This window comes from Peromyscus californicus, unplaced genomic scaffold (assembly GCF_007827085.1).
Source record: "Peromyscus californicus insignis strain IS unplaced genomic scaffold, ASM782708v3 Scaffold_12__1_contigs__length_115047231, whole genome shotgun sequence".
Lineage (NCBI taxonomy): Eukaryota > Metazoa > Chordata > Mammalia > Rodentia > Cricetidae > Peromyscus > Peromyscus californicus.
The window spans coordinates 71087303-71098334 of record NW_026294413.1 but is presented as its reverse complement, the minus strand read 5'-3'; the positions used below and the strand labels follow the sequence as shown (position 1 = coordinate 71098334).

General features: G+C 39.5%; 1 gene segment (V, D, J or C); it reads left to right on the top strand.

Moving 5' to 3' along the window:
• The first annotated feature begins 3324 nt into the window (after window positions 1-3324).
• Window positions 3325-4078, top strand: LOC128106926 (T cell receptor alpha variable 13-1-like). The segment is given in 2 exon segments: window positions 3325-3400; window positions 3765-4078. Coding segments are annotated over 2 exon segments (390 nt in total).
• The last annotated feature ends 6954 nt before the right edge of the window (window positions 4079-11032 follow it).

Sequence of the window (11032 nt, the reverse complement as noted above, 5' to 3'; positions counted from 1 at the left end):
CAGAGGACATGAAGAAGTGCTACAGATTAGCTGGCTTTTTATGGTTCGCTCAGCTTGCTTTATTATACAACCCAGGATCACCTGTCCATGAGTGGTATCACTCATAATTCCTTGGGCCCTTCCAGATCAATCATTATTTTAAAAAAATGTCCCATATCCACACCCACAGGCCAATCTGATAGAAGCAAATCCTCAGCTTAGATTCCCTCTTCCCAGATGACACTAGCTTGTGTCAAATCCACAAAAACTAACCAGTAAAGTTTACTTCTTTCCATCTTGACACACAAATGCATCACTATTAAACTGTATACTTTATTTTTTCTTCAAGATCTCATGTTAATATAAAAATATAAATGAGAGTAAAACTTTAAAAGTTCCACAGTCTTTGACACAGAAACATTTTAAAAGTTCAGTCTCTTTAAATATATCCAACCTGAGCCAGGTGGTAGTGGCACAAGCCTTTTTTTTTATTTATTAAGAAAATTTTTATTCATTTTAAATATCAACCACAAATTCCCCCTCTCTTCCCTCCTCCCACTTCTCCCTCCCAGAATTCCCCCCAAACCCACTTCCCATTCCCTCCTCTGAAAAGGTAAGGCCTCCCATGGGGAGTCAGCAAAACCTGGTACATTCAGTTGAGGCAGGTCTAAAGCCCTCCCCCTGTATCAAGGCTGTGCAAGGTCTCCCACCATAGGTCGTGGGCTCCAAAAAAACAGCTCATGCACCACGGATAGATCCTGATCCTACTGTCAGGGGCCCCTTACACAGACCAAGCTGCACAACTGTCTTACTTATGCAGAGGGCCTAGTCCAGTCCCATGGAGGCTCCACAGCTGTTGGTCTAAAGTTCATGAGTTCCCACTAGCTTGCTTTGGTTGTCTCTGTAGGTTTCCCCATCATGTACTCACTCATAAATGGATACTAGATGTGAAGCAAAGGATAACCAGATTACAACCCACAGTGCCAGAGAAGCTAGCTAACAAGGAGGACCCTACAAGGGATTAATGGATCGCCTTGGGAAGAGGAAATAGATGAGATCTCCTGAGTAAACTGGGAGTGAGGGGGGCAATAGAGGTTAGGGTAAGGGGGATTAAAACTTAAGGGAATGGGATGGTCAAGCTGTAACAGGGACAGAGTGGGAGAGCAATGAAAGAGATATCTTGATAGAGGGAGACATCATGGGGAGAGAGAGAAACCTGGTGCTAGAGAAGTTCCCAAGAATCCACAAGGATGACCCCAGGTTAGACTACAAGCAATAGTGGAGAGGGCACCTGAGCTGGCTTACCCCAGTAATCAGATTAGTGAATACACTGTCATCATAGAGCCTTTATCCAGTAACTGATGGAAGCAGATGCAGAGATCCACAGCCAAGCACCAGGCTGAGTTCTAGGAGCCTAGTCACAGAGAGAGAAGAGGGATTCTTTGAGCAAGGGGCATCAAGATCACGATGGTAGCACATGCCTATAATCCCAGCATTCAGTAGGCAGAGGCAAATAGATCTCTCTGATTTCCAGGCCACTCTGGTCTACAGAGTGAGTTCCAGGACAGCCAGGGCTACACAGAAAAACCTTGTCTTGAAAAGCCAACTAACCAACCAACCAACCACCCAACCAACCAACCAACCAATAAACAAACAAACAAAACCAAAAAGCTCTTCCCTAGTCCTCCCTTCACACCTCCTCTCAACTTCACGTAGGTTTTTTTAGTTACTCATTAAGTTCAATTTGTGCTTCCCACACAAAAATGGGAGTGGGGGCACCCACAAAAGCGTTGTCACCTTGCCATATATCATACCACTGAAAAAAACTGACTCTCCCATAGAAGCTATCAACCACTAATAGCTCTTCAGCTAGGGTTGGGGGCTTGTGAGCAGCTCCCCCATTGATGTTGCAATATTGACTGGTTTAATCACATTCAGGTCTTGTTCCTGGCAACCACACCACTATGGCCTTCTAAGTATAATAGTTCTGTCATATCCTGAAGACACTATTTCATCCCTGACCTATGGCTCTTACAACCACCCTATACAAACCTTAGTAATGCTTCCTGAGCCTTCTGGGGAAGTGTAGTTATAGCTGTGTGTTTCATAGACACTTAATCTTAGCACATTGACCAGTTCTAATTCTAATATTATATTAATGGTGGTTAATACAAACGACTCTCTGCTGCACAAAAACACTTCTCTAATTAGGATTGACTGCTACTCTAATCTATGGATATGGTGAAAATAGGGGGAAGTTTGATACAATGTCAATTTAGCAAAAATAATAGTAGTAGATTTTCCCTTGGGGCTTATAAACTCCACAGGCATAGGTTCTTGGCCAGAATTATAACATCAGGCATGCACTTTTCTCCTGTGTAACAGACCTGAAATCCAATCAGAAATTAGTTCACCACTTCCATAACCTCTATACCACTCATGCCCATACACATTGTTTGCTATGCCCATAATTATTGCATCTCTCAGGGTTCATAGCTGGTTAAGACTGTTGTGGCCTTTTTTCCCTAGTAGCGTGAGTTGTACATTCTGATACTATAAAATGGAGTCAGTAAGGAGGAAGCTTCCTGATAGTACTGGCTTGATTGCTCTAAGTCCTGTGACCAAAGTATGTGGTGTCTTCAGTAATGTGGTCTTGTTATCAAGTTCTGGTGGGTGACCAAGTGCAATGGCAAATAGGTTACGTTGTTCTGTGGGTGTCTATGACTGTCACTGACCTATAACTCTAGGAGATGTATCCTGTACCTATACTGGGATTTTTATTTGGCAATCTATGGATTCTGGGAGAAGTATTTTCTGTGTAGAATAACTTCATTTACACACACACACACACACACACACACACACACACACACACACACACACACAGAGTTTTCAAAAGTCCTTAGTGTTAGTCATTCCTCCATGCATCCTTCCCCTCTGCCATGCCCTCTCATCCCCTTTCCTACTTAACCCTCCATTGTGCAGAAAAATTATGAGAATTGACTGAAAATTTAAATTTTTATTCCCTCTGTTCATAAGGGACTGCAAATAAGAGATTACAAGTTTACATTGATCTCCAGCAGGAAGAACATTGGAGATATCCATTAACACTTTATTCATATTCTTGTGGCTGTGGATGGACTGTGACTTTATGATTTGGGGTCATGAACATAGTTCATGAATCATAGTGACATTTGAATAGCACCAAGAACATGTGCCTCTCTCTAGCTTACTAATAATGACTCAGTAGTATATAAAGAACCACTCCCAAATCTCTACATATTAACTCTGTCTAAGGTCTAAAGTCACTTGAAAACATTCATTCAAAGCATTCAGTAGTTAGAGATGTGGCCACAAGATGGCAGTAGACTGCAGCTGGTGAAAAGTGGAAAGGTCTTTGCATTGCATTCTGATGGAAGAGGTGAGAACTGAAGTATTTGTTTTCTTATTGGCTGGGTAGATAACACAAGAAGCTACTCTAACTGTCAGAGAAAAGGGGACAATCTCGAAATACAAAAAGCTGGCTTGGCAAGAGATTGCAATTCTACACTGATCCCAGGAAGGGAGAACTATGAAGACATCCATTCACATTTTGCTCCTATTCTTGTGCCTGTGGATAGACTGTGAGTTGAAGATTTGGGGTCAAGGGAAAATACTTGGTGTATATTTTTAGGTATCCAGGGGAAATCCATTTTATACAGTTTCCTCTAGTTATTGTGGACAACGATAATCCAGCAGAGCACTGCCTGACTGCCCTCCTCCTTTCTGGTTTTCTTTCTGTGCAGGGGAGAGCCGTGGAGAGCAGGTGGAGCAGCAGCCCTCCACTCTGAGTATTGGAGAGGGAGACAACGCCATCATCAACTGCACTTACACAGACAGTGCTTTCTCATACTTCCCTTGGTACAAGCAAGAAGCTGGGAAGAGCCCTCACCTTGTTATAGACATTCTTGAAAATGTGGACAGAAAGCAAAACCAAAGACTTACCATTTTATTAGATAAGAAAACCAAACACTTCTCCCTGCACATCACAGCCACACAGCCTGGAGACTCTGCCACCTACTTCTGTGCAGCAAGCACACACTGGTTCCCAGGCACCTGAAGCCTGTTCTCAAACTTGCTAGGGGGGCTGGATCCCCATCCACATCCTGTGTCTTGTAGTAAAGCACTTGTCATATTGTTTATTTGCCATGGAAACTAACATACAGATATTTAGAGCATAAATGAGAAAGTTAGGCTCAAAGTGATGAGAGACAGAGAGAGACCGAGACACAAAGAGAGATAGGGACAAAGAGAGAGACTTTGTTGTTTGTTGGTTAAGAGTTTACTATATTATCTTTATTTAAAATGCCTAACAAAATTTTTGGAAATGTGTGTGTGTGTGTGTGTGTGTGTGTGTGTGTGTGTGTGTGTGTGTGTGTGTACATACACACATATGTTACTTTTGTATAGCTGTGAAGAGCCACCATGACCAAGGTAACTTAGAGAAAGAAATAATTTAATTGTGGGCTTGCTTAGAGTTTCAAAGATGAGTCCATGATCATCCATGACAGGAAGTATCACAGCAAGCAGGTAGGCAAGGTGTTAGAGCAGTGGAAGGGAGCTTATATGTTGAGACAACAGCCATGAGGTGGAGGTGGAGAGGAAGTAGGGAGGGAGAGAGAATGCAACAGTAGTATGGGATTGAAACCTGAAAGTCCACTCTTAGTGACAGCCCTCTTACAACAAGGCCACACCTTCTAATCCTTCCCAAACAGTTCTATCAACTGGAGATAAACCATTCAAACATATGAGCCTATGGGGGCCATTCTCATTCCAGCCACCACAAGGGGTGGGAGCTACACTTATCTGTGGGTATAAGGTTACGTATTTGGAATACAATTAGAAATTATACCGTTTTAGGGAAATGACATTAGTGTTTCTCATCTAGAGTTTTGGCTTCATTAGCCATGTATAGTGGGCTAGGCTTATAGTATCAGGCATGAATTTAAAGCCACTGAGTGGGCCTTGTGCGGGCTAGTTTTATGCAATATTGTCACAAGCTAAAAGTCTCCCCTTCAATATCTGGACAATGGCAATAGACTGTATTGTTGTGTGGGTGATGGGGCTCATGGACTCTCCTTTTCAACAACTGAAGAAGAGATATGCCTGACACTAGATTGTTTGTTTGTTATGTCTTTTGGTGGGAATCATTGTCACACCAAATGTCATAATTTCTTTAAAACATTTGTGCGTATGTATACACATGTACTTATATATGCAATTTAAGTAAACATAAAATAATATGATTCACTATGACTTTTCAAACATTCTTAGTGTCGTTTATCTCTCCTCCTCTCTCCCCAACTACGCTTCCTTTTTCCCCTTTATCTGGTAGAGTATTACCCCACCTTGCCTATCTCTCCTTCATAGCTCCTGCATCCTACTATTTTCCTTGTTCAACTGATCCTCATGAATTCTTTTTACTCTCCTGGTATCTGCAGTTGCTCCGGATGATATATTCACATCTCAAGATTCAGAGACAAGACCTAGAAATAAGTAACTATATATGGATTTGTCTTTTGGGGTATGGTTACTTTACTCGCTATAATTTTTTTTTTAGATCTATCCATTTACTGCAAATTCCACAATTTTATTTTTCTTTTCAGCTGAATAGAATTCCAATGTATACAAGCACCATATTTTCATTATCCATTGATCTGTTGAAGGACATTTATTTTGTTTCTAGTTCTTAGCTATTGTGAATAGAGTGACAATTGACATGGCTGATCAAGTACCTGTGGAGTAGGATGCCAAGTCCATAATGGCTGCATCAGTTTCCAATCCTACCAATGTGAATGAGTGTTCTCCTTTCCCATATCCTTGTAAACACATTTGATGTCAGTTATTTTCATGATTTTGACTATTCTGGCTGGGGAAGAATGAAATCTCAATATAGTAGAAGAATAAAATTGGGCCTGTACTATTCACTTTCACAAAAATTTTACTCAAAATGGATCAAAGACCTTAATATAAACCCTAAAATTCTGAAACTGCATAAGTAAACTTACACAATATTTGAACTGTATTTCACTAACTGCCAAGGATGTTGAACAATCCTTCAGACAGTTCTTAGCCATTTTTATTTCTTCTTTTGGAAACTATTTTGGTGCATGGCCAATTTTTGAATTGTGTATTTGTTTTAAGTTGTTTATATATTTTGATAGTTTCCTCTATCAGATGTATAGTTGGAAAGATTCTTTCTCCTTCTATGGGGTGTTTGTTCTTCTCTCGATTATTTTTAGCTTGTACAGAAGCTTTTTTGTTTTTATGAGGTCACTTTTATCAATTGTTGACATTAATTCCTGGGCAAATGGGTCCCATGTAGAAAGTCCTTTCCTAACCATTCACCTTCTGGGATTGCCTGTGTTTTCTTCCAGCAGGTTCATTGTTTCATGTTTCACATTTAGATCTTTGATCCACTTGGAGTTTGTTTTTCCTAGGGTGATAGACATAGGTCTAATTTCCTTCTTGTATATGTGGACGCCCAGGTTTCTCAGTACCACTTGGTGAAGATGCTGTCTTTTCTCCAATGTGTGTTTTGGCATCTTTGTTGACTATCAGACAGTTATAGATACACGTGCCCATGTTTCAGTCTTCTATTTTGATCCACTGGTCTATATATTTGTTTTTGAAATGGTACCATCTTGTTTTTATATCACTGTGAATGAAATTGGACCCACACCTATCACCTTCACAAACAAGTGACTCAAAATGGATCAAGGACCTCAATGTAAAACCTGAAATTCAGAAACTTCTAGCAATATAAAATCTGGAGTGGTAAGCCTCCATCACCAGCATTATTCTTTCTGCTGAAGATTGCTTTAGCTATCCTGACCCTTTTGTGGTTTCATATAAATTTTAGAACTGTTTTTTGTATTTCTGTGATGAATGTTATAGGAAGTTTGATTGTGACTTCACTGAATCTATGAATTGCTTTTGGTGGAATGGTCATTTTCACAATACTGTTTCTACCAATTCCTGAGCATGATAAGTATTGTCATATTCTAGTGTCTTCCTCAATCTCTTACTTCATGTAAGTTTTGTTTATAGAGTAGGGACCTTTCACCTCCATGGTTAGGTTTATTATTAGACCTATTTGGTAGCCACTGTGAATGGGAGTGTTTCCATATTCTCTTTCTTGGCACATATGCTGTTGGTGTATAGAAAACTACTGATTTTGTATATTGCCATTTACTGGAATTGTTAATTATTTCTAGAATATTTGCAATCTCCTATGTATAGTATCCTATCTTCTACAAACAGGAATACTTTAATTTCTTCTTTTTCTGCTTGTAGCCCTTTAATTGCCTCCTTTTGTCTCTTGATAGTGCTTCAAGTTCTACATTGGGAAGGAATGGGAATGGTGGGCAACCCTTTCTTATTTCTTATTTTAATGAGATTGACTTGAGGTTTTTCTCTGTTCAGGATGATGTTAGCTGTGGGTTTTCACGTATAGGATTTAAATATTAATGTACGTTCCCTCTAGTCCTACTCGCTCTAGGACTTTTGTCATGAAAGCATGCTGGATTTTTCCAAGGTCCTTTCTGCATGTACTGAGATCATGTGACTTTTGTCTTTAAGTACATGTATATCATTTGCTACAATTATTAACTATATACAATGACTACATAAATATATACAATAACTATATATTATTGTATATAATAAATATATACAAACTACTATATTGAACTCTCTGTGCATTATGTATGATCATTTTTATGTAATCCTTCATGAGGTTTGCAAGTATTTGAGTGAAGGTTTTTGGATCTATGTTTCTCCCAGATATTGGCCAGTTTTCTTTTTCTGTTGTGTCTTTAAATAGTTTTCATATTACAATGATACTGTCTTCATAGAAATTTGGAAGTCCTCCTTCTGCTTCTATTTTTAAAAATAATTTAAAAAGTATTAGTTATTAATCTTTTTTGAAAGTCTGCTAGGATTCACTTTTTTGTTTGTTTGTTTTGTTTTTCAAGACAGGGTTTCTCTGTGTAACTTTGGATCTTTCCTGGAACTTACTCTGTATCCCAGGCAGAGGGATAGCTCAGTTGTTAAAGGCTAGGCTCACAACCAAAAATATAGGATTCACTTTTTAATATATCTGGGGCTGGACCTATTTAGTCAGAAAGGATTTTATTCCTGCTCCGATCCCTTTATTTGTTACAGTTATGTTTAAATATTTGGTTTCTTTTTGGGTTAAGTTTTGTGCTTTGGATGAATCTAGACATTTATCCATTCTCCTTATATTTTCTAACTAAATGGAATACGGGTTTTAGAGTACTCCCTTATAATATTCTGAATTTCTTTGGTGTGTGTTGTGATGTTTCCCTGTTCATTTCTGTTTCCATTAATTTGGGTTGTTTCTGGGCCAGGGGTCTGTTAATTACATTTATCGTCACAGAGAGCTAATTGTTGGATTCATTAATTCATTGTACTGCTGTCTTTGTTTCTATTTCATTAATTCCTGCTCTGATTTTTTTGTTATTTCTTGTTGTCTGGTAGATTTGGGCTTGGTGTGTTTTTGCTTTTGAAAATTCTTTTTTTATTTAATATTTTTCTACAATATAATTTGATAATTTCCCCCTCTGCCAGTTCCTCCCAGATCTTCCCCCATCTCCTAACCCATTCAACTTTGTGTTCCTTTTCTCTCTCCTAAAAAAAAAAAAATGAAAATAAAAAACTCAAGTAACTAAAAAAATACCCTACAAAAAATAAAATACAAACTATTGTGTGCTATTGGAATCATTCATCACCTATAGGTCTTACTGTAGCTAGCTAGAGTTTTCCTGCCTGGCCCACAGTCAGGACAAATCTCTGTCACCCGCCAGTCCCACAGCCGATCAGATCCAACCAAGTAAACACAGAGACTTATATTGCTTACAAACTGTATTGCCATGGCAGGCTTCTTGCTAACTGTTCTTATATCTTAAATTAATCCATTTCTATAAATCTATACCTTGCCACGTGGCTCATGGCTTACCGGCATCTTCACATGCTCTTTGTCATCCTGGCGGCTGGCAGTGTCTCTGACTCAGCCTTCCACTTGCCAGCTTTATTCTGCTCCTTATCCCGCCTATACTTCCTCCTGCCTGACTACTGGCCAATCAGTGTTTTATTTACTAACCAATCAGAGCAACACGTTTGCCATACAGAACATCCCACAGCATCTTACAGTCTTTTTGCCTCCTCTTCCACATAGATCCCTGAGGCTTTGAAGGGGAGAACTTGGGTGAAAAAATTCCATTTAGGACTAAGTACTCCACTGTCTCTCACTTTTTGCAAAATGACCAGCTGTGGGCATCTATGCGAAATCCTATATACTGCTAGAAAAAGCTTTTCTGATGATGCTTGAGTAACGCACTTGTCCATGTGCACAGCAGAATGTTATTAGGAGTCATTTCATTGCTATGTTCCTTTAGCAGTATAGTAGTATTAGGTTAGCCCCTAAGTCCCTGACCTACCTCACTTCAGGTTCTTAGCCACTTTAGTGGTGTCAGGAATGGGTTACATTTTATGGAAAGGCTTTAAGTCCAATCAAAAATTGGTTGATTACTCCCTTAACTTTTGTGCCACCATGTCACTAATATGGCTTGCCGGCAGGTCACTGTTACAGTTCTCAAGGTTTGTAGCTGGGAGATATTGATGATTGCCTTTCTTCTCTGATAGTGTGGAAAGTACCATCCAGTAACATGAATGTTAGTCAGTAGGGGACAAGTGTCTAGTTAGGCACCAGCTCAGCTTCTCTATGTTTGATAACATATGTAAGTGTTGTCTTCATCAACAGGGCCTTACTACTAGATTGTGGAGAATAACAAATAGCCTTTGCAATAGCCCGCAATGTTCAGGGGTTTCCATGGGGCCTCTTTGGCCAATGACTCATCAAGATGTAACCTATTCCTGGCACTGGAGGTTTTCCTTGGTGATGTAAGATGCCTAGTTGGGGTATTGTCTGTCCTATTATTTAGTGTCTAATTAGATTCCTTTTATATGTATGTATATTTTAGGACACCTGTACAGTAGGAGGTTCTCATATGGCTTTTCAAATGGCCTTGGTGTTAGTTGTCCCTCCCTACATCCCTTCTTTACCTTTGTCTTCCAGCCCCTCCCTATTTAATTCTCCTGCACTATATTCTATTTCTTCTTCATTCTCCTCCCTCCTTAGTCCCCTATCTGGTACCTAACTTTTGTGATTATTTGGATTGTAGCATGTCTATCAAAAGCTTAAAGTCCACATATAAGAGAAAACATGCAGAGGCAGAGCCAGGCGGTTCTGTGAGGCCAGCCTGGGCTACCAAGTGAGTTCCAGGAAAGGCGCAAATACCCTGTCTAAGAGAAAACAGGCAATATTTGTCTTTGGGTTTTAAGTTACCTCACTCATGTTTATTTGTTCTAGCTCAATCCAATTACCTTCAAATTTCATCATTTTAGTTTTTTAACATTCCACTGTGTAAATGTACTACACTGTCAATCATCTGTTCATCAGCTGATTGACATCTAGGATGTTTCCAATTCCTGTCTACTGTGAATAGGGCAGTGAAGAACATAGATGAGCAAGTAAGGTGGTAAAGTCCTTTGGGTATATGCCCAAAAGTACTATAGGAGGATCATAATGTAGAACTGTTCCCAGATTCCCAAGGAGTCATTACACTGATTTCCATGATGCTTGTACAAGTTTGCACTACCATCAATAATGAATAAGTGTTTCCCTTTTCCCACATCCTCATCAACAAGTTCTGTCATCAATTTTATTGATCTTGGCCATCTGACATGGGTAAGATGATATCTGTTTTCACATGTCCAAGGGCCTAGAGACTGACATATGCCTTATTATTAAGATCAGGGAGGAGGCACAGGGTAACATCCATCCTCAGTTCAGTTTCTGTCCACCAGGGGGTGCAGTTTCCTAACAGAGGTTCATTTCCTGTGTGATTTGTATGTGAGCAGCCTCATCCTTTCTCGGAGTTTACATTTCTTCATGCTAAGCATCAAGACCATTTTCTAGATGACACTAAAG